Source organism: Cupressus sempervirens, chromosome 6, assembly GCF_028749045.1.
Source record: "Cupressus sempervirens isolate cs-2001-9-10 chromosome 6, ASM2874904v1, whole genome shotgun sequence".
Classification (NCBI taxonomy): domain Eukaryota; kingdom Viridiplantae; phylum Streptophyta; class Pinopsida; order Cupressales; family Cupressaceae; genus Cupressus; species Cupressus sempervirens.
In genome coordinates this window covers 680,216,084-680,240,932 of record NC_143123.1, presented here as the reverse complement: position 1 = coordinate 680,240,932, position 24,849 = coordinate 680,216,084, and the positions used below count along the sequence as shown (strand labels likewise).

General features: G+C 35.3%; 1 protein-coding gene across 4 annotated transcripts in view; it reads left to right on the top strand.

Annotated features, from left to right (window-relative positions):
• LOC149554018 (transcription initiation factor TFIID subunit 1-like) overlaps positions 1 to 24,849 on the top strand; it is a 154,495-nt gene that overhangs the window by 34,810 nt on the left and 94,836 nt on the right. For all 4 annotated transcript variants that reach the window (XM_089789341.1, XM_089789342.1, XM_089789344.1 and 1 more), the window contains exons 2-7: positions 905 to 956; positions 2,565 to 2,674; positions 7,960 to 8,022; positions 8,141 to 8,189; positions 23,020 to 23,280; positions 23,748 to 23,809. In XM_089789341.1, the coding sequence (XP_089645467.1) occupies positions 914 to 956; positions 2,565 to 2,674; positions 7,960 to 8,022; positions 8,141 to 8,189; positions 23,020 to 23,280; positions 23,748 to 23,809 (588 nt within the window). In that variant the 5' untranslated portion in view covers positions 905 to 913. The remainder of the gene's footprint in view (positions 1 to 904; positions 957 to 2,564; positions 2,675 to 7,959; positions 8,023 to 8,140; positions 8,190 to 23,019; positions 23,281 to 23,747; positions 23,810 to 24,849) is intronic.

The window sequence follows — 24,849 nt, the reverse complement described above, 5'->3', positions numbered from 1 at the left end:
CAGAGTACTGTGGTAACTGAACTTGCAATCGATACTATAATCTAGGGCAGTGAGAGCTTATTAGTTTTAGCATAACTTGTCAACAAACCAAATGAGTTGTAGATATGTTCGCCAAGGAGTAATACTATTTAACAGGTTCCTTTGGCCATGTGTGTGCTCCAATGCTGTAATTTGATTCATTCTTTTTTGAATTTCTTTGCTTTCGACACACTATTTAAAATTAGAACTGAATAAATGAATTTGCTTAATTTGTGATTTATACCTGGTCTGCAAGCTTTCATTGTCTCAGATCTAGAAAACCAAATCTTGTTGAAGAGTAATTTGAAGCATTAACTTATTAATTGATTGTTAAAACGGGTCTCACATTATATAATTACCTCAGTTGAGATTGGTACAGTCTGGTTTATAGTAAATACACTTTAGATGCTTGGCTGTGTAACAAATTTGTAGGAATCGAGTTCTTCAGAAATACACTTAAGTAAATTTTCCCTTGGGCCTTATAGAAGGCTGACAGGAATTGTAAATAGCATCAAGTTTTAATAATCAGAGTACTGTGGTAACTGAACTTGCAATCGATACTATAATCTAGGGCAGTGAGAGCTTATTAGTTTTAGCATAACTTGTCAACAAACCAAATGAGTTGTAGATATGTTCGCCAAGGAGTAATACTATTTAACAGGTTCACTTTTTGATTAATTTATTTTTTCTGAAATTAACACAAAATCTTAAAAAACGCAGGAAAAGTAATTTAAGCTGTATTTATGATATTTGCGATAATGAAGGATGTCTCATAGGATCAGTACAGCAATCTTTGATGTATAAGCCTTATGATATTGTATTTAGCTGTGTCGACAGGTCGTGGTATTCTTGTATTAATCTTTATGAGTTTTTTTATGGCCTGCAGGTCCTTGATATGAGGAATGAAACAAGCTTGATTTCCTCTGAAGAGAGAGAAGGTAATTATATATTTTCCTTTGAGGTGTTGTAGGAGCATGAGTTTTATAGTTTGGGGTTTTCTATGTTTGGTGGTTTGAATTCATTCATATTTTATGATCTTGATATTTTTCTAATGAAAGCCAATATTTCTTTTAAATCCTCTAGGCCTTGGATACCTTAAGCTGAAGTTTTATCAGTGCTAACTATGCATCTCATCTTTTACTTGTTCAAATTGAGTTTAACTGTGCTTTTTTGAGATTTTTTGGCATTGCAAGAGGTAGATGATTATATTTATGTTACATACTTACCTAGCAGTGGACGTGATATCAAGAAACAATCTCTGTTTTGTGTCCCAGTGCTTCCCTTTAGTGTGGCATTCTGCAGAAACTCTGAATTCTGAAGCGGAACAATTTGCTTTTGAATAAATATTCTTTAATGTTTTTTATCATCTGTTTACAATTGTGGAAGACCATTAGTGTACGACTTTACATCAAATGTACTGTATCCCTTTGACAACATGAATATGCTTTTTAATAATAAATTAATAATTGTGAATGCAGTCTAAGTTGTTTATTCTTCTCTTCTTTTCATGGTTTAGGCAAAATGGTTGCTTATGCCATAAAGGAATTGATGATGTATTACTGATAAACCTGAAAAATAATTTACATTCCAAACCAATTTGGTAATTTTTTTACTATGAAATACTATTGTGTTGCCATATATTACGTGTTGTCCTTTGTTTTCAATGAAAACATGGGACCCTGATGACTGCAGTGTGAATGATATTACCTAATGCTCTAGGTGCCTCAATTTTGTTTGTATCCAGAATATATATGATATAATTACCTAATAGATGTTTCAGAATCTTCACAGTGTACCAAAAATGGATGCTGTATCAAATGCACATCTGAGTTGGGGTGGTGGTATTTGTCTTTTATTCACATCCTGTTCAGGCCCATAGAGTCATTAACATGGCTTTTATCTAAAAGCTTCATTTCATGTTTGCTTGTTAATCCTGAGAACATGGTGAAGATGGCATGGTATGGTGGGTGTTACTCTTGAGACTTGGTCGTGAGGTTGGAACCCAAGGGTAGAAGATTTGAACCTTGCATAAGGTGAATGAAAGTAATTGCAGTTTGAGCTTCCAAAAGAGTATTCTGCCACCTATTTGTTATTTCATTTTTGGCCTCCTCCAATGTCTTCCTTGCTGTGTGATTCTGAAGTTTATTGACCATCAGAGTCATTGGAATCCAATCAAAGTTATGGTATCTCCTTGTTCCGCGTGCTCAGTTTATGTTGCTTATGTCATTTTTGCAATTCACTAGTTCTTGTGATGACATTAACTGGTATTCATTGCTTCTGTCATATTTGCAGTTCATGAGAGACATTTACTTTCTATTGTTCTGTGCTTATCCATTTCATTTATGTGTTAGGAATCAAAATCTTGTATAGGAATTAATGTTGTGATTTTTTTTAATATTTGTGGGAATTGAAGTCTAATTTGTTTTTGTAATAATGGAAGTTTAATGTATACTCGCAGAGCTAGGAGGTGCAAGAGCTAATGTATATCTTAAGTTGATGAGTCTGATTGAATTTGTAAACTTATTTTGATTCTTTTCTGTTCTCAGAAGAAGATGATGAAGATTATGAGGATGATCGTGGAGAAAATCCAATTTTTGGATTCATGTTTGGAAACGTTGATAATTCCGGGGAGCTTGATGTGGATTACCTTGATGAGGTTTCTTACCGTTATTTTCTCTACCAGTTTGTCGTATTCTTTTATTTTGAGCAACAATTTCCCCATTTATGCCATAAATGTTTCTAGATCTATATTTCTTTTGTGCCATCGAAAAGTTTTATGTTTAAATTCACATTTGTGACCATTTATATTAGGAGTAAAATATGTTGGTGACTGTAACTTGTTTTTAGAGATTTTATGGGAAATAAATTATTACGAATTATGCATTAGTTATTACTGTTAGTTGAGGCTTGACAGTAGAAATAAAAAGGGTAATAGATCATAATTGAAAATTTCAAACTGCCTTCAATAAAACTCATCTACTTGTAATGTCCCCAACTAGGAGGCTGTCAATGTCCATCCTTTAACACAGAACTAGGGGGCTGTCAATTTCCATTATTTAACACTTTTACCATTTAATTAAATTAATTTGATTTAAGGAAACAACATGTAATCCATAGTACACTCAGTAGTTACATATTAAACCCCTATTCCTTACATTCCTCTAAGCTCAACCCTAAGGAGATTTTTGGATTTACTTGTTGTAGGGTGCTTGACACCAATCTATAATATGTTCCCTCAAGCCTTTGGGACCCTTTCACTATCATCTCTTGTGATTTATCTACCCTTTCTGGATATACATTGCCTCTCCCCACACCCAAGATATCTTCTCATGGAGCTATAGCAAGTGATTATGGAACAGGCTATATGTATATTAATATTTTCTGTATTGTAAATATGTATATATGTACATATAAAATATAGTATAAATATTCTATGTATATTTATGAATATATATGACCATATAATAATCTTTAATCTTCAAGATGATTTGGACATGTCATTTTTGGAATCTATGTTAATTCATAGATATTAGCCAAAACAATATATTTTAATCCTATTCGTTTTTACCTCTTCCTATAAAGAGAATCGAATATATCTTGTATTCTCAGATTGTTCATCCATCTAATAAATATTTGTCCAAATTTCTTTTTTGTCTCATTTATCTTTCTATCGACACCCCTTTAAACTTGTTTGTCCATCCATCTATAATCTTACCCAATAGGGCATGGATGGCATCAAAGGGACGTGTCTACTTGGCTAGTATCTCTTCACAATTGGATTAGCTAAAGTTCAGATCACACCCCTTCTATGTTATTGGTTTGGCCTTACCTAAATCACTATTGACCTATATTCCTTTTTTTGATCGGCAACAATTCTGATTTTTAATTGATAATAGAAGAGATATTACATTGGAATGCCATTTGCATAATTTGGCCAAAAGCTTTACAAACTTCTATCTTCCCTACCCTAGGGACATATATAGATATTAAACAAAAAAGGGCATTAACACCCAATCAAAAACATCATCCCAACCCACAAAAAGGAGACGAAGTTAATGCCAAAAGGCAATGACGCAGACAACCACCAACGACCACATGTGGTTAATCCTTAAACCATTGTGCTGCCTCCTCCTTCGTGTAGTTTGGAATGGCACGGTCTTCTTGCACTGGCTTTGGCATGCCAAGAGGCCTGGTTCCTTGGCGACGCTTGCTGCCCATTTCACTTTGAACTCTTCTCTCAATTTGGTGTAGCAGGGGAACATTTGGTGCTAGCACGCTCTTACGAGGTGTCACCTTCATGAATCCCTGCCTCTCCTTGCTCAAAACCTAGATCTTGCAAGAATTTCACAATCTTCTTCCACCCTTTCTTTGCCTGTGGTATGTGCACCCCTTTTGGATTTTCCGATGACCAAACAATTAGGGCTTGGATTGAGGAACCCCCTTCCCCAATCAACCTCCATGGCTCTTGTCCCATCTCCAAACCCACCCAGAACAACTCTGTCCATGATATCCTCCAGCCCTTGCAACCATTGTGTGTCGACGCATGCAGCCACAACCCTACTGACTTCCTCCTTGGTCTCACCAACTGTCAGAGGCAACACCGCAAAGAGTGAAGCGACATCCAAGTTGGAGTGTCTCCTCCACTAGGATTCTAGATATTCCATTCCGTACATTTGCTAGATGCCATCCAAGAACTCCTTGTCATCAAACAAGAAGATGTTCTTCAGACGCCTCACCGTAATCTTCCCTACATATGATTGCATTTGATTGTCTGATTCAAGCGCAAAGTTAGCCTCCACATCCATCTCTCTGCTAAAAACCCTGAGAAATGCCCTTCCTTCCCTCCTTAAAATCACACACTTCGAGCATTCTAAGCCTTCTCTACGCGGGGTGCCATTTAATAATTTCAATCATTGTCACACGTGAGGGATTGATCTTTCGTGAGTGCTACCGAGATTCATGATTCATGATTTGAGTTGTACTCCCATTATACTCGGTTAAACACCTTTTTTTGACCCTTTCATTTCTGTTTTCCAATCTTTATTCCAAGTCTAGAAGCTTAAGGTCTTCAACAATTTCATTTTGAATCCCCAAAGCTGCATTCCCACCCATGTTGGCTAGTTTGTTTGCCAGTTTGTTTGCTTCTCTGTATACATGGGAAACCTTAAAGTCCTCGAACTCTAGTAATAGGCATCTAATCTGCTTTATGTGCTTGTCAAGATGCCATGCTTCCAGCTTCCCTTTCTTGATTCTGTTAGTGATCATCTCTGAATCTCCATTTAAATGTACTTGACGGATGCACAATTTAACACCTAAGACTAAAGCCTCTTTAGCCGCTTCACATTCTGCCACATTATTTGTTCCATCCCTCAGCTGTTTGGCCACAAAAGCAAGGGTGTTGCCCTTGTAATCTCTTGCTATACATCCACAACCGGAGACCCCCGGATTTCCCTGAGCTGCCCCGTCAAAGTTGATATTCACCCAACCTTCCTCTGGTGGTAGCCAACACACCTTTGCCCTTTTCTGTTTAGGATCAGCCCTTGAAGGCCCATTAACAGGCCTTTGACCTATATTCTTTCATTGTTTACTAATGCTCATTAAATAACTATTCATATTATTGACATAACCATTGTGTTTGTCTTTATCGCCTCTTCTTAGCTGTTGTTGTCAATTAGTTACTTTTCACTCACAAATTGTCAATTATTTATGGATATGTCTTCATTTGACTGTTTTAGCTGCTTTTAATTCTCAACATTAATATACTTGATAAATAATGGAATAAAACCCTCAAATTTTGCATACCAACTAAATAAAATAAGTTTATAACTTGATATCTTTGGGCTCATTAAGTTCACAAGATGACCTCTCAGAACTAAACCAAATAATCCAATAGACCCCATTAAATAAGCAAAATGAAGTAATCGTTATATTTTAATGTAGCCATTCAGAAACCAGGTAACCAAGTTGCACTTTTATGTTACTCATAAACTTCACAGGCTGGTAGAATACACCGCTCTGATACCACTGTAATATTCCTCTCGGATATTATATCTAGTTTTTTTAATTGATCCAACAGACTATATTGGAAACCATGCATTATCAGACTGAAAATGAACAATACATTTAATTCTTCAGTAAGACAATAATAAAATCCCATCGTACTGACATAGCTTCCAGTTGGATTGGATAACCAATAATATGAATCTACAGCACAAGTGAGACACCTTAGTGACATCTCATAGACAATGGATTTTTTGCCCTCAAACCTGTTGAAAGCTTGAAGCTTCCAAATTCCCAAAGAGAACAAGAATCAAATATAAGCCAAGCATGAAGAGAACAAGCTTCTGAAAGCTCTTTTATAACACATCCCTGAGACTCTTTGCCTCCCCTGCCCATCTCTTTGTATTTCTTTTCTCAGTCTCGTTTATTTTCACTTTTAAACTTAATAGACTTTATTATACTTTTTATTAGGCTCCATAAAGTCATTTTAACACTTTATTAAATAATTATGCTAAGTTGTCATTTAATTTGCTATAATTTGACAGCTCAGAATTTAATTATTTAACTGATTATTAATGTCCCATAAAGGAGACATTACATTGGGTTACTGTCTTTGGAGACTTTATTAGGAACTTGTTAACCTTACTTCTCTGTTTTATATATTGATGATATTGGTTCCTGTTCCAGAGATACTTGACTGCTCCCCTTTCTCCATGTTGGAGATTCTTGGTTACTTCCGTCTCTTTACACTTACTTGGCAGGGAGTTAGTTTTTATGTTTTTAAGATGTATTTTTCCAAATTGCTTTTCTGGACTTTATTGATTGTGTTTAAGTACTGCAATTTAGCGTCACAGAAATTTACAGAATATTGCAGGTACTTATCTGTGTGGAATTTGCTTTTCTTTATCAGGCTCTGTTGCATTCTAAACAAGGTCCACCGAAGTTTTCAGGATGGGTATGACAGGATGGGAGGACAAGTTTTTGGGTTGACAATTTTTTTTGCTAATATTGGGGATGGCAAGGGGGCGACAAAGGGGATGTCTATATAACAATATGGAAAATTAAAATAGGTAGAGAAATTCAAAATATTTATATGATGACATGGATAAAGCATGCATTTATACATAATAAAATCTTAATACATGAGAATTAGCAGAATTCATAAGCCAATTTGTGTAATTTTTGAGAGTGAAAGTCAAATTCCTATAGAAGTCAAAGTCAAAGTTGAAATTTCCTAGGTATCTCATATCTCTGAGATGTCTCGGGATGGGGATGCCTAAAAAATATCGAGGATGCATCCTCGGGTAACATAAGTTTTAAACAAAGCATTGCCTTAAACAGTGGTAAGTTGTGAGCCTTTTATTTTGGCAGGTCTGGGGTTCGAATCTACTCAAGCTTAACAAATTATAATAATTAACTAATTTCAAGAAATAATAATAATTAATCTTGGCTTTGGCCTATTGCTCATCAAAAGAAAAAAAGACCAATTCTAAATGGAGATTTAAATTTCATCTTTATATTTTATAATTTTTGGATGTTCTGGTCCTTTTGGCAGGTTTAATTTGCTCTGACATATGCTAATTCATTGGTGAACTTTAATACATTTTGTTTCTGTATTTCCTTGCAATGAGCTGAAGGTAGGATAATGCAAAAACACATACACTGGTGATTCTGGCAGGCAATTGATATTAATTTTTGTGCAATTAATGATTCACAAAGGTGCATTAACTTATAGAACAGTGGTGTAACTGAAAGATTCCTTTAACGATAAATCCAGTTCTATTTGCAAATATTTTTGTTCTTATATCAGCATTTGTTGTAAGGTGCAGTCTTTTCTATCAAGCTTCTCTCCCTAATTTATAATAGCGTATTAAAGTTTTGCCTAATTTGGAGTAGAGAATCAAGTCTTTTTAAAATCCTAACGGTGTTTGTATCTCACAGGATGCAAAGGGACATCTTTCTGCTTTGGCAAACAAGCTTGGGCCATCTCTTACTGATCTTGAAGTATAACTGATGCTTTGTGCCTTGGCATACTTGAGACTTTTTTTTCAAAAATAGCTGTGGGTAGGAGGTGGGTTTGGAACTAATGTCATTCTGATCTTTTGATTTCTCTGTTCTACAGGAATCTGTCAAAGAAAGACCATCAATTTTTTCAGATACGATTGAGCAAGGTCTATTCCATGATACTTTATTAAGAAAGAAAGTGATGTATGCATCTCAGTTATTATTGTTGCAAACTTATGACTCTTAGGAGTGTGGCATGTTTGGCACTGATAATCTAGGGTCATTTATATGCTTTCAAAGCCTAGAGATTATAAATTAAAATTGTTGAATATTCTTATTTTGGGAATTATAGCTGTAATTATTCTGTAAAAGATTATCTTTTCAATCCATTGATGAGTTAGGTATAGCAGTTTATACTTGGTACATTGATTTAGTAATTAAAAGCATATGGTCAGCTAACACAACCCCTTTAATCACTCTGACATGATATCATTTAATAAAAACATGATGTCTGATCCTCTAGGAATCTTTGTGAAATTTATAGGAATAAAATGTTCTTCATGATTAGATATGTTAAACTAAAAGGCCATCTTGAATTGATAAAAAATTAAAAATGAAAGATAGCTCCAGTTGCATCATCCCAAGCATGTAATACTTGTCTTATAAACCAGTTGAAGAATGGTCCACTCTATTTATAGGAGTTCAAAGAAATCTCTAATCCTCTATCCTCCTTGCCATTATTGTCCCTGTTCTCTTAATCTTTATGCATATTAACTATTCCAATATTATTTCTAGGACTCGGGATATTTATGGGCATTCCCTTTCTATGTTCATTCTTTTCGGCTTGCACTCCTAAAGAGAGTATTCATTGGAACATGGAAACATGGAATTTTGATTTAAATGATGAGGAAATGTATTTAGGGAACAGTTCAAACACTGAAAAAAAGTAGGCAAAAATATGTCCAAGGAAGTTTGCAGTTTTGGTTTATTAAATTATTTGAAGGTTGGACTGATGTGATATCCCCACATTGCAAATGTATATTTTTATAATGAATAAATAATCAAATAGTTAAATAATATTAAAATAAAAATTAAATAAATAATAAATAATAAAATATAAATATGATTTATATAATGATTGAACTAAATATGAATTAACATATACAAAAGGATCTTTGTCTATGAATATAGCCATATTATAGGCAACAATCAATTATTAGATATAGCTTAAATAATTACTTTTTATATATATTCGTTTGAAGACATGACAGGGATTTGGGTGTTAGTTGTACATATAAGATATTGTGCATCGAAATAAAATTTCTTATAATGTTTACAGGCAACCATGGATTATTAATCATGGGTTGAACAGCAGCGTTAATTAATATAAATGTAGCGATTGTGAATAGAAGTCAGCGCCACAAGACGATGACTATCGCAGGTATGAAAGTAATAAGTTATCTTGCCATTAGTATGGAAGATGCGATGTCTACAGCAAATAATACATGACTATGGAGTTTTATATGGAAATAAGTTTTATAAGATAATCATTATAAATACAGTTCCAGCGATAGGTATATTTGAGGCTGCGAGAGACAAAGAATGGGGGAAAAAGATACATTCGGAAATATGAATATATCAAAGATAACATGTAGCCTAAGGAAGTGACATAACAGTCAATGGCAATTTCATGGAGCGTCATGAAGTAGTGAACAACAATAAATTAAGATCCACGCAAGTCTTAGAATCTGCAGTTCTTAAGACTGTCTGGCAGCCCGAGAACCATGATACTTAGTTATATTAACTACCGGCAATTAAAGATTGGATGATGAATTACCGATGAATACCTTTCTAGCATCACCTGACAATAGCATTCAGTGATAAATGTCAGATAAAAATAGGAATCACAAAAGCAAATATAAAGTATTTGATATTTGTTATACAGGGGCTATGAAGGAAAAAGAAATGATACGCATAGCATTGATATCCTCAGACTAATATATCTGTTAATAAACTAATAAACAGATGATAGTTTGTGAAATCAAAATGAAATGCTATTAAAAGAAATTAACCAAAACAAAAGGTGCATTTCTCCATGTTGAAAAGACATGACTCCAAACAAAGTGAGATATAAATGAAAGATATTTTTCAGTTATCAAAGCGGGAGATAAGCAGATGAAGAGAAGAATAATAAAGTCTTAAGAAGGCAGCACGAATTATAACCGGAAGAATATAACGTAGGAAAGAGGATATACAAGGCTGAATCAGAAGTTATAACCATCGAACAGGTAGTAAACAGTTGGGAACATATTCAGTTAACACTGAACACCTCAACACTTACTGATAGCATTGGAAAGAGTCTTCGAGTATTCTAAATTCATTCCTTGAAATCTCAGATAAACAACAAAAATCATATCCTTCTATTGAATCCATTGCCAAACTCGGCAAATTCATTTTCTGAATAGAGACAGTGAACATGACTCTTTCACAGTCAGCAAGGAGTTAACAATCCATATAAAGGAATCCTGGTCTGGAATAAAGGTCTTAGTTTATATAGGTGCATACCTGATTGGAGAGGATAATGTTTAGAACTCTATATATCTAGGAAGAAGAATAAGAGTGCATATAATTTTATTTAGTAAGGAAACTTGTGACATATACATATTCTCTACTACTATCTACTACTGGGTCTAAGAGTAAGCACTTGATAAGCAAGGAGGTGATTGTCCCTAATCTTCCAGGTTAGCAGAGAAGAGGTCATTAGATATGAAGACTTATATTGGAAGTTACTAATAGAACAAATAATTTCTATATATATATATATATTATTGATTGATTGGGGAAGAAGTGATACTGCACATAATTTTGTTATTTATTTTATGTACAAGAATTTGAAAAAAATAAGTGAGAAGTAAAGAAATTATCCCAATACTAAGTAGGGACATTACAACTGAATAATTTGCAGAGGAAAATTATTTAAAAACTTTCTTAGCATTCTTGAACATTTTTGTGAAATTTCCGAGTCTGATCTTATTAGACAAGAAAAATACGTTTTCTTTTACCAAATTTCTTCAAACGATGTTGTGGTAAGAATATTCCACTAAGTTTCAAACAAATGAACCTAAACTTAATACAAGTTTTGCTTTAGTTTTAAATTCTGAGAATGAAACAAACCAAGAAATTTTAGGGAGGACTTTTGTCAAAGATTCTTTTTATCTCCTCTGAAGAAAACATATTAGAAAATGTTTTCTTGTATTGATAAGGATTCTAATTTATGTATCCATAACCATACAACATTCCTTCAAAATCAAATTACTCTTCCAAAGCAGACAACCATTAGACATCTAGACATAAAACAGGCAAAATGTTTCACTTCACCTATATAGTAAAGGACAAAGCTATTTTTGGGTAGAAGTACATATAATCTGTTGAATGACACCTGGCCACACAGTTAAGGAAGAACATAATTTTTTTCATCTAATATTCAAAGTTAGTTTACTTAGATAGCTCAAATGAGAAGTTTACTCCAAATAAGATCAATACAGCACCTCCACACAAGCAGTAATTATATTTAACTTCTTATTAGCATTAACCATCAATAACATCTTAAATACTAACACTAGAGGCCAAAAATGAAAGACCAAGAGTCACCACTAAGATTTTACAATGGATGTCACTTTCATGGACTTGGACTTGGAAATCTACAATGAGAATACAGGGATATGACTGATAGAGCTCAATCTCTTGGAAAGGAGGAAGATAATATGATAAATTTGATAAGAATTACAGGGTGGTGATAAAAACAGATATAAGAGAATAATCAATATATTTTAAGAATCTGTGATATAGCATTGTAGTAGAGAGCAGCACAAAACTATGGAAAGAGTTCAAGGATGGAAAAATTAATTAAGAACAGATAACAATTTACATCCAGGTGAGATTCCAAAAGCACGTCAATGGCATTCTTAGATTTAGGAACTAAACATTATTTTTAGGAGTTGGGACAATGGTGGAAATGCCAAGTCAATGTTATACCTTCTTTGTGTTAATTTTTAGGATCGTTTTTGCAAATGTAGAGTCATAGCCATTGTTATTGATGATCTCCAAATGCAGATTTGGATCTCATATAAATATGAGAGGAGACATGTAGAGACATGTCTCTTGGTGTAATCATTATTTAAATAATATTATATTAACATGAATAATAATAATATGTATAACAATATACATATAAATATAATATAATATAATATATATATATATATATATATATATATATATATATATATATATATATATATATATATATGTATGTATGTATTATATAAACTAATATTATTATTAACATGGACAAGTATATATATAGGAAATGATGATTACCAGTAACAATAATGTATATTAGATTGAATCAATCCGACTGAAGCTACAACTTTAACACTCCATCTTAGTTAGGGAGGATTGATATAGATCACATTATGCTCTCAAGTATATGAAGAGATATCATCTCACCTTTTATAACACACAATTTAAGTAAATTCCATAACTTTAATATAGGCTTAAACACCACCTTAAGTGTGGTCTATAATAGTAACTATGTCATGGTGTCCGATAAGATCTCGCCCAAAGAACCTTAACAAGTTTGTTATCATGGTGTCTAGAAAAATCCAGCCCATAAAACCATGTTGAGTTGGTTATCATACTGTCCGGCAAAATCCGGCCCAAAAAACCATGATAACAGGTCTACCTTTTATAAGATCGCCACCTTACAATGGTTTCCTTCTGTCTGTTCTTTATCATGACTTCCAACACTCTGGGACAACTAATGAAGTCTGTCATGATAACAGGTCTACCATTTATAAGATCGTTATCTTACAATGTTTACCTTCTGTTTATATATGTCAATGAAAGATTGTCACCTTTCATTACATATCATATGTGAAATAGTGACCACCATGAACCTAGTTAGAGGGTGGAACAAGGGCTTACCTTAATTTTCTCTCACAGAGAAGAATGCTTTACAAGAAGTTTCACTTAGAACTTCTCATAGAGAAGATATCATTTACAAAGGATTGCACCACAAAAAAATTCTCCCTTTGAACCATGATCTTGGGAAGTCAGGTCCACTAGGTACTCCTTTAGAGACTCTCTTCCCTATGGATTCTTGTCAGACTCACTCTGAATCAGATATCTAATTTTCTGGTGATAAGTCATTACTTCCTCATGATATACGTAGGAGTGGGCCCATCAAAATCATGGAGTTACACACATGTATTTCTAGACTCCTTCTGAGTATCAATCTTCTAAGCTCCTATGTCGCCTTAGAAGAAATGTCGTATTCCCTCTTAATGTAGAAGAATCTCATAATCCTAATCATCAAAGATGTTTGCTTCAAGAGCCTCACTTTATCCATCTTGATCATTAGGGTCTTTAGAGCTACTATCATTAGATTGAATTTGCACAATATTTGGTAGCATATGTAAAGTACCAACCTTCTTTTCCTATAAGAATATCCTTAAACATAAAAGAAAAGATCAAGGCAAATAACCCTTATAGTATGTATAGAAAAATAAGAGAGGATTACAAAGAGTAGATAAATGTAAAATATAAAAATACTTATCTGCACATAAATGTAAAAATTGTTTCATTTAGATTATTTGAGAATTTAACATCTCCCCTCTAAATAAGGTTCAAGTGAGAATGGAACATTGACTATTATTCCCTCGACAATGTAAAATTTTCACTCATTCTTATATTGTTGAACAATTTTGTAAAAAATAGAACAACTCCTTTCTAAGTTCCAACTTGCTCTTTTAGTCCATTGAAGGTTCAAACATTTATTTAGTTTAACAGTAGAGCGAACATGTCCTTCCATTTATCAAACTTGTCCAGAATATACCTATATCTTGATTAAGTATGATTGTGCCACATGAATGACTAAAGAACTCATACGTCAAGTTTCTTTCATCAAGGAGAGACTCGTAGATGGTTCAAATGAATTCTTAAAAACTTCATTAACGTCTCACAACAACTCAAATTTCCTTACAATAACTTTTGCAAATGCAAGTGACATCATTTAGAAGTCATCACTTCCTCATGGTGTACACAGGAGGTAGGCCCATTAAAATCACATGGTCACGATGCATGAATCATTGTCCTCTTGACATCGACAATTTATTGATCACTAGAGAAATCCATCTCAACATTGTTTACTCTCTCTTAATCAATAAGACCGAAATCATTTAAGGTGACAGACTCATATCCTCTATCTATGCCTTCTCTTTCAAGGTTGCCTCTACTGAAATGTCACTCCCTCTTTTTCCTACAAGAACATTTGTTGTGAGGTTTTCACACATCACCCCAAAATCTTGGGGACCCCCTTTTTAATCGCCTTTAGGGCCAGTGGAGAAGGTTAGATGTATTTTTCACCCGGTTTCAACTTGATTTTCCAGAGCTATCAGTTCTATCCTTAGGCCGAATAAGTTCAAAACTGATTTCAACTTGGCAGGATAAGATTGTGAATTTTGTACTTAGACGATTTCTTTTGAAAATTTGGATTTAATTGTAAATTTGAATGATTTTCAAATAAGGAAAGGAAATTTTTCGTTAGACTTAGGTTCTTGGAAAATCTTTTTTTTTTTTTTTGGTGAAATAGAATTTAATTTTGTAAGATGAAGTTAAATTGCAAAATCGATTTTTACTCTAGAAGCAATTTTATTTTTTGTCATAAAATTTTAATTATTTAGCAAAATCGATTTAGAGGAAAATTGCAAAAATTGGCTTTAATAGATTAAATTTGCCTTGAAAGCTTTTGGTATTTAATGAAATTGGTAAATTAATATTAAGAAATGGCTTTTGGTTAGCCAAAATTCAACTTCAAGGATGTATTAATTAGCAAACCATCATTAAATAGAAATTTTTAGCATCCCCAAGGCACCATTCAATTTCGTTTTGCAATTTGTGGTTAATTAGTAAATTAAAAGTGCAGTTTTCATTTTAGAAAATTAAAATTTTGGCAAAGTATTTAAAGTGGGCCACTAACTTAGCTTTAATTTTGGTTTTTTTCCTCTATAGGACCAAGTCGGCCAGCCTGGGAGGAAGGTGAAAGCTGCTATAAAGGGAGTCCCCTCCCATTTCATTTTCATCAATTCATTTGCTCCTCATGCTTGGGCGAATTTGAAGCAAGGGCAGATTTCCAGACTTGGCCGAAATTGGTGGAAGGCAGTTTTTTGGCGATTTTTGGGCAATTTCTCCATTGCCATTGTTGGGCGATTTGTCTAAGGGCCAGATTTTTTGTGTTTTTGGGGATTTTTGCTCCACTTTGTGGGCTGCGATTTGTGCCCTAGGTGGCAGATTTTACAGATTTTGCTCCTTCTTTGCTTGGGCGAATTTTGTGGAAGGGCAGATTTTTTTTCATGCTTAGCCGAATTTTGTGGGAGCCGAATTTTGTGGGGGCCGAAATTTGTGGAAGACAAAATTCTGATTTTCTAGAGGGGCTGCAATTTTTTATATCAGATTTGGGCAATTCTGTTGGGAGAAAAGATACATATGAAAGTTTGATTTTTGCATAGAAGGCAAGTGTTGGATAAGCTTAGAGGCTTTGTTTTCTAATTTGCAAAGGGATTTGTAATTCTTTGATGTCATATGCCGGGTTCCGAAAAGTTGCTGTAAGATTATTAGTTAAGGTGAAAGTCATCATCTAGAGTTGCAAGGAGTGCTTAAGCTGACATCCATTCTTTCGCTCTTTTCTAAGAATTGCACTACTTGGTTCTTCTTGCCTTTTGGTCCACCACTCTACCATCCCGTAATAGGGCGACGAGCATGGAGGATGATAGTGCAAGTAAGAATCCCAAGCGGGCAAACGCTAAGAAAGACAAAGAGGATATGACGCCCAAAACTTCCTTCTTCTCGAAAATGAAGAAAATAACCGATACTAATATCGCTACAGTGGACATGATACGGATGAGGGACAGACTAGAGGAAGGACAATCCCCCTTGGCAAAGAGGATATACAAGAGCGGAATTGTACATGCAGCAGCTTTTCCTCCTACTTTGCCTTGTCCGGAATTGATTATGGAGTGTGCATCCAGATTTGATCTAGATAGTAAATCCATCATTTTTGGCGAAGGGAAGAGAGTGTTGGCCAACATTGGCGAACAAGCGATTGAAGAGACATTTAATATTCCCCAGAGCAAGGGCATGACAGTTGTAATGGTGGATCAGGCGGCCAAATCATTTCAAGGTAACCAAGAGGCCTACTTCCCACATCTAAAGCGGAATTGGATACACGAAGGAAGGAAAGGAGTTAACAAATCAACAAGGCTTACAGTGGCAGATTTCAAGCCGGAATATGGCGATCTCATTGTTCTTCTCAGCCGGATCATGGGCCTAGCTCAAGCTATGCAATTCGAAAACTGGATGTACTTCTTCATTGATGAAATTGAAAAGGAAAAAGGAAAATTTGATTGGGCTAGGATCATAAGTGAAAATTTAGAGTTGCAACTTAGAACAGTTCAAAACCAAAGGCAATTCTACATGGGATCCTATCTGTTTTACTTAATTGCTAGATTGTATGAGAGTCCGGGACTTAGGGCCTTAGGAGAGATTGGTAATGGGCCGGGGCAATATTTGGTGCATGAATGCTATCCGCAGCTTCATTTGCACAATAACAAGGATTACAAGATGTTTTGCGATGCATTCGCCATGAAGACAGTAAGGGTATTACAAGGGGCGCCTGCTAAGAGACTTTCATCGGAAGCAGAAGCAAGGATTAAGAAGTTTGGGAGTTGGTTCATCCAATTCCCGCAATTCACATACATTAGAGTGGCAGGAAGTACAGTTTGTCCCAAGAGGCTTCCAAGATACCCGCCCGACAAGGTAGTTTTGATGGAATTGGCTAGGCAGCTTGAGCACTATGATAGAGTAATGAGGAATGAGGGGAAAACAGGCGTTTCCTTCTCAATTATAATTGGCAATGATAGTTGCCCAAATCAGGCCGCCTTTGAGGCTGCGGAAAAGGAATTGGAGTGGTATCATCTAGGATGGTACAGAGCAAGGCAAGGATTCGACCCTGTTGGTCTTATCAAGGCATCTCATGGAAGCGAATTTAAGCATGTTCCCACTATAGAGGACTTTTGGGCCAATGCAAAGGATGATTTTCACGTGAGAAAGCTAGCTTTCTCGAGATTGTCGGTGAACATGATGAGAGATATCAGATGGAGAGGCCTTGATATTCCCGATCAATTGGAGAATGATCGTAGTGTGTTGAGAGAAGACTATGAGACAGTAGTTGGAACAGAGTTGAATCCAGTGGATTGGGACGATCATCAGGATCCTTCCTTGGAGGCAGTCACAAGGACAGTTGATTTGCATACCGAGTCGTGGTATAATGCCAAGTTGAGAAAGCTACAAAGACAAAAGGTTCTCCTTACTTATGAGATGATGAAACCGAAGGAAGGTCTAGTAGAATCAATCGGACAGAAGGGTGAAGGAAGTGGCCGGCAATCGGAGGCAGTTAGAAATAGCAAGAAGAGGGCTTTGGAGGTAGAGAAAAGCCAAGAACGTTCGGAACCTCCAGCCAAGAGACAGCGGGCAGCGCCGTCAAGGGAGAGTATAACTAAGGCTAGAAGCCAAGAGGTCAATTCGAGTGATAAAGGGGCCGCAGTGGAGGTGAGCTCTGATTCGGAATCAAGTGGCTACAGTGAAAGTACGGAGTACTCCCCTCTCTCGGAGAACCAGCAAGGAAATATGGCAGAAACTAGTAGAGAAGAAGATGGGCCGATTGATATTGAAGAGATAAGTCAGGCGTCTAAGGCCGTTGGTGATGCTTTGTTGGTCGAACCGAATCCGGATTTGGGGAGATGCACTGCACCACTATGGTTAAGGCAAATGCTTATGCCGAGAGGCGAGGTGGTAATGGCTCACGCAGTTGATGATATCCAAGGACTAATAGAAAATGATGATAGCGAGAACAAAAAACAGATGGCAAGTACGGTGGCAAGGGTAATCAGAAGCGACAGTGATGGTCACCGAAGGGTTCAGATTGCTATACCAACAGTCAATAAGGCAGCGGATGAGATTGCAGCCCAGGAGTACGAAATAGTAGAACATAATTTGGGAATAAATACAGATGATATGGAATGTGAGGAGGTTCAGGAAGGCATAGCATCAATCAGAGAAAGATTGAGGAAGGCAAACGAAAGGATAGTAAAGTTGGAGGCCGAAAACAAATATTGGAGAGATTGCCAGCCAATCCAACAGCTGCATCAGGCAGCCCTTCCTCAAGACAGCGGGAGCAATTCAGAAGAGGTATCAGCTCAGTTACATGAAGTAAGGGGTTGGATCTATGATACAATCCAAGATGGGCGAAATTTCTTGCCCTCCTTCATCTCAACATTCCAGTCATTGGTGACTGTTAGAAACAAATTCAGATTATTTGAAGAGGAATGGAAGAATTTTCTTCCCATCAAGGATTTGGTTATTCCTAGGCTGCAGGCGTTCATTAGGCTACCAGAGGCATATTTGGAAAGAGCCCGGTTGGTTGATGAGAGAGGATTGAGCATAGTTGAATCTTGGTATGTCGCATTGACTACCAGATTCAGAACACTTGAAGAAATTCATGATGAGATTGCACAACACGGCCCAAGCGTCGACACTTCCATTTCGACCATGATGAGCGACGTTGGGGTGGCACTTGATTTTGAGGGTATTAGAGAGGAGGATGTCAGTGAGACAGGATTTGGATCGAGATTGGATGAGTTAGGAAAGGCTGCCGTCAAAAGGAAACATCTAAACACCCTTTCCTCACTCAATGCTTTTATTGGGTTTGCAAAGGAATATGAGAAGGATCACGAAAGATACTACAAGCAGCAAACAGCGTGGCAAAGTCGGCAGAACTCCGAGCGAAGCACACACCTTGTCCTCCTATGGAAGAAGTTAACGAAAGGCTAGCTAAGTTCATTGCCTTAGCTAAAAGAACAAAAGAAAAAGGAAGAATTATATTAGAAGATCATCTTATGTAAGCCCAAGTGGCAACTTTCTCTTTCTTCTAGAATAGGACAAGTGTTTGTTTCTGATTGGCCACCATTTTGGTGCCTTCTCATTGGTTGCCACTTTTGCACTTTTTTCATTGGTCCATTGATGAGGTGGCATCTTCTCATTGGCCGATGGGGTGGCAACCCCAATTAGGGTTTTGGGATCCAATCTGGATCGTCGATCTTGTTTTGATCTCTACCGTCCATTGTATTTTGGACCTCTATATAAGGCCATTGGCTCTCATTTGTAAAGGGAAGGGGTTGGAGAAATTGTTGCGAAAATAATACCAAAGTGCTCTCTTTTTCATTGCATGTTGACTAAGAACATTGGGTGTTATTGCATGTTTTCTACTTCCACATAGTTAAATTTTCTTTTCAAGTTGAAGCAATTTCATTTCAAGTTGTTAGAGTAAGAGTAAAATAAAATGGATTGTTGCATGGTAGCTTTGGTAGATGTTTGATAGGGGTCAACACTAGGCCACTAGCATCCTAGCGGCTGGTTGGGAGGCTTTGTGTGGTGATCTAGTTTACTTTCCTTTGAAGCGTTGCATCTATGGAGGTAGGGCCGCTAGTTAGCCTTCATTAGATTCGATCCCCGTCCATCTGCTAACCTTCCATTCTTAGGAGTAGGAGTAGTTGAGCAACCAAATTTCATGCTTAGAAGAGGTTAGTTAGAGAAGTAAACCAAAACATCGGCATTCTCACCTTCCATTGCCATTCACCCTACATTGCCATCATCGCGCCATCAACATCATCTAGCATTCACACCGAACCACCATCTCCATTTTCTCACCAAGATCCAAATTTTTCTCAAACAAGAAAACGTGAGGCCGCCTATGTGATTACCAGCAAATCACATTGATAAAACTGAGCGAGTATCCAACGGTGTAAGGAACATTGGAGTTATACTCATGTCCCATGAGAGATAACTTTTCAAGAGAGGAATTGTGTATTTGATATTCTGTATCAAGCATCCAATTACTAATATGTTATGTAGTGACACAAAACTCGCATCAACAACATTCTTGAAAGAAAAAAAGATTAAGGCACATGGCTCTTATGGTATATATAAAATACAAATAAGATAGGGACTTCATTGATTGAATTAAATAATCAAGGATAATAAACTATTCTTGATAATAATATAAGATTAGTACAATGCAATATAGATAAATATCTAATTTAAAGATATACTTTAGTCTATATTCACTTATATTCATAAGATATTATATTACTATCTTGTTGCACATCAACTAATCCTCTTACATTTAATAATATCAAACCATTAAATTAAAGGATATTTTTATATTTTCATTTATTGAAATAACATAACATAATACATCTTATCTTTCATACTCTCATAATGAATTTCTTTATATTTGTTGAATTATTAAATATCATTTTTGAATGAATATATATATATATATATATATATATATATATATATATATATATCAACTAATCCTTTCTTTTTAACAATGTCAAATTGTTTTAATCTCATTGCTAAATTAAAATATTATCCTCAAATATTTGCATCTATATATGTTTTCATATTTAATTATATGCTTACTATATATCTATAGCATATCAATAATGTAGGGATTTTTTAACAATATAAAAAAACTTTAAATAATACACCCATACTTACCTTGATGGGATCAGGACTCGACGTCATAAACAACCTCCTTGATGTGTCTCAGTGCTAAATTGGCTTGTCTTAATCGCGGTGTGTGACCCTGGCCAACCTCGTGGCTTTCCTTCTCAATAAACCTGTGAGATTAAACAAAAATTAATAAGGGTGTGTAAAGAAGTATAAAATGTGACACTAATCGCACGTATATCCTATCGATGTGGAACCCTAAACCTAAGACGCTTGGACAAATTATCAGGCGACAAATCACTCATCAAACGTGGCACCCTTGCCAGGGGTTATATCATCCTTAGAACTTATTTAATTCAATAGCCCATCACTACCTTGGGAGAGCTCATCGCTCCCCAAGTCTATGCTGTCAATTTCCAACTTGTATTGATGATTGGTAATATGCGAGATCCTCAAGCCATGGCCAAATACAGTGTGAATAAAACAAGTGCCCGATCCCACAAGAATTTATCGAACCTCTTCTCCAAGAGAAAATTCATCTCTTTATCTTCACAATCTCATTCTGAAGAAAATCAAATGTATAGGAGATTGTCCTACGTAGCCACACAATATTGACATGGAGTCGATGCTCATCAACTTCAATGAGGAGAAATTTACAATATAAGGAATCGTGATGAGTGTCAAGTTGTTGTAGAGGATGAGTACGATCTACACCATTCGTAAGCCAATCTGCTTGCACAAAAAGTTTTGGTGGCTTCGACACATAGATCTTCTATGCGGTATTCAAGGCTTTCACACCTTTCTACAAGTTCCTTCACCATGCAATTCCTGATATGTTTTTCTTCCTTTATATATTCCCATGGTGGTTTTGATAAACCCAAATATTCATTGCTTGTAGTAGGATTACTTCCATAAACAAAAAAATCATTCCTATTGACTATTGGTGCCTTTGGAGATCAACAAGTCAGATATTTTGCGAATCACACATAATAGTAATTTCGGGTGATGGGCGATCAATACATTGAGCAACCGAAGAAGAAAAGTCTATGCAAAATGATCTTTACACATTTATATGAATCCTCCAATGACCCAAATAGAGGTGCCAATGTAAATATCATGCATTTTGAATCTTCCAATGGTTGAGTTCTCTATCTAAAATAGAATATGTAAACCATAATCAATCAAGCGTGATACAAAGACATATGTGATCCCTCTCCATGTGCTTTGATTTGAGATCGGAGAATCAGTGGGATTAATAAGTACAGGTTTATTTTCACACAACATGACAACCATCTTTAAGGCCTTTACTGTCATATGCTATTTGTTGTAGTTGTTGACTCCGTTGCCAGTGGTCTTTTAAACAATCATTTGAGATCGCAGGACTGATTCACAATGATCTTAAACATTGCATCATTATTATCACCATAATATCGAGGAGCTGATGCCATTAATAATGTGTAACAATAAGTGTTGTTTATATACTTCAGGTTTGTATATTGATTTGCATATGCGCCTTCCAATGCTGATGCTATTATGAGGAAACTGATCGCTGCTATTGTATCAGATTTCACATTATACAAGCAGAACTCATAGTTGTTATCACATCCATCCAACCTTTGCTTGTTACATCTGCATGGTGAATTTTCTGCAATCTCTGTCCTTATAGTATTCAGGTCTTTAGGATCTTCCTTTCAGCGGTAAAACTTTCTTCAAAGGAACCTGCTCTAATACTGTGTTAATTTTTAGGATCGTTTCTGCAAATGTAGAATCATGGCCATTGTTATTGATGATCTCCAAATGCAGATTTGGATCTCATATAAATATGAGAGGAGACAATGAGACATGTCTCTATGGTCTAATCATCATGTAAATAATATTATGTTAACATGAATAATAATAATATGTATAACAATATATATATATATATATATATATATATATATATATATATATATATATATATATAATTAACATGGATAAGTATATATATAGGAAATGATGATTGCCAGTAACAATAATGTATATCAGATCGAATCAATCCAACTGAAGCTACAACTTCAATACTTTGAAGTTGAATGCCTAAGTCAACCCAAATCTAATTCTATGCATGTAAAACCACAAGTGTGATTTTCTTGGAGGTGTATTGCCATTAAGACAAAAGGGTAAGGATATTGGGAATTTGCATAGTGTCGGAGCATATATTCTATTGCATGCATTGTTATCTTTTTCCTTGGATTGGTAACGGTGCAGATTGTGTCTGCTTGGAGTTTATCTAGTTTCTATAGCTTGAGGAATACAGACCATTTTCTTACTGTAGGCATTTATTTACTTTTCCCTCTTAAGTTGTTTGTTTACTTTTTTTTGTAGATTATGATAAAAAATATGAAAATGCTGTGGATTATGAGGACATCCAAGAACAGTATGAGGGGCCTGAGGTACAGACAAGCTTCGGTGAAGATCGAAGCTCAAGAGATGAATATTTTTATGCGGAAGCTGCCTTGGCTGGAACTTCGTCAAATCTGGTGGCTTCTGTTTTAGACGAAGACAATTATGATGAAGAGGAGGAAGGGGCAGATGAGAAGGATGCTGAGGCAATGGAGATAACTTTTGAAGAGCAGACTGAAACAGGTTCTTCTTATATGCTCCTCTATAAGTGATTTGGAATTATATGTTTGCCTGTTGTAGTTTTACTTTTCGTTCCGATAATTATATTTCTGTCTATATTTCATTCATGGTATGTAGCTCTTAGAAAATTGTGTACTTTATTTGTTGCATTCTATTATTACTGTTAGATGACAATTAAGCCCTAAAGATACCTCAATGCATGTATTGTACTTTGAGGTGATAGTCGAGTGATCTCATGAAGCATTATCTTATAATTAGTATGAATTTATTGCTTGCTTTACAAAGGAATGTCTAAGAACTAGTGAGACAAGGATTCACGTGGAAGACATTTTGGACATTTTCTTATACATGCATTTATATGTTTGTTGCTTCATAATATCATATACAATTTTGACCTGTAGAAAATGAATTTTTATAATAGTTATTGGCTGCAACTTGTTCTTGATTGGGTTCAATGGCTCTTTGTGCAGATGAACAGACTCCTTTAACTGAAGCTGTAAATGAGAGTGGCAATAATGAAGATACTACAGAGGTAGCATTTTCTGTGGTTGAATTAGCTCTGTTATACTCCTCTGCTTTCTGTGCATTGATCACATTGTTGGGTAGCAAGATATCATGTCCCCTTTCTGAATAGAATCTAATAATAATAGACAATGATTATCAAATTAAGATATAAAAAATTACTAATGATGATACTAATATAATATTTAATGTATGAAAATAAATAAAGAAATAAATATAAAAATAAAATTATAAATAAATAATAATGCTACAATAGATAAATTCTAAGTTGCCGATCTGGATGCAGATGCACAAATTGTTTTTTTGGGATTTTGGATGCCTATATATCATAGTTCCCAAATTCAGACTTGGCAAGGCTGACTCGACTAATGATTAGGCTATGACTCGCTAATGATTTCACAAAATAAAAAAATCCTTGAATTTTAGAGATTTTAATGATATAAAACTTGTTTCATGCACCCTTTATTGAATAAAAAAAGACACTATAACGTAAACAACGAACATAAATGCTAAATCCATCATATACGTAAAATGTAAATTGTAGCTAAGTCTGACAGAAATATGAAATTGAAACCAAAGGGTTTTTGGATGAATGAGTTAAAAACATAAATCCTTTAGACATTTCTTGTTCTAGCTTCAGATTGACCTTAGAAAGATAGGATAGGTTATGGGGGTATAGAGTGCCGAAGGTGTTGAATCTTGGAATTCAGCTGAGTCTAGAATTTTTTGGAAAACCTCAGAATCTAGAGTTTGCATCTTAACTCTTATGAAGGTGAAACCTATCTCAACCATGTGGACAATATTTATACAATTATTAGTTGAATTATAAGTAAATGTAACTTATACTTGAATGTTATTTTTGTGTAAGTCCTCTCCCCCCCCTGAGCCAAGTGTTGAATTGCAGAGTAAACTTGCAAGCATATTCTTGGTTCTGGTTGAGTTATTTCATGCTTAGACTTGGCAAGTTTTGCCAACTCACCAAGTTAGGCAAGTTATTAGCCATTATTTGATAAACCCAAGTCAACATTATCTGGCAAAGTTGACCTTGCT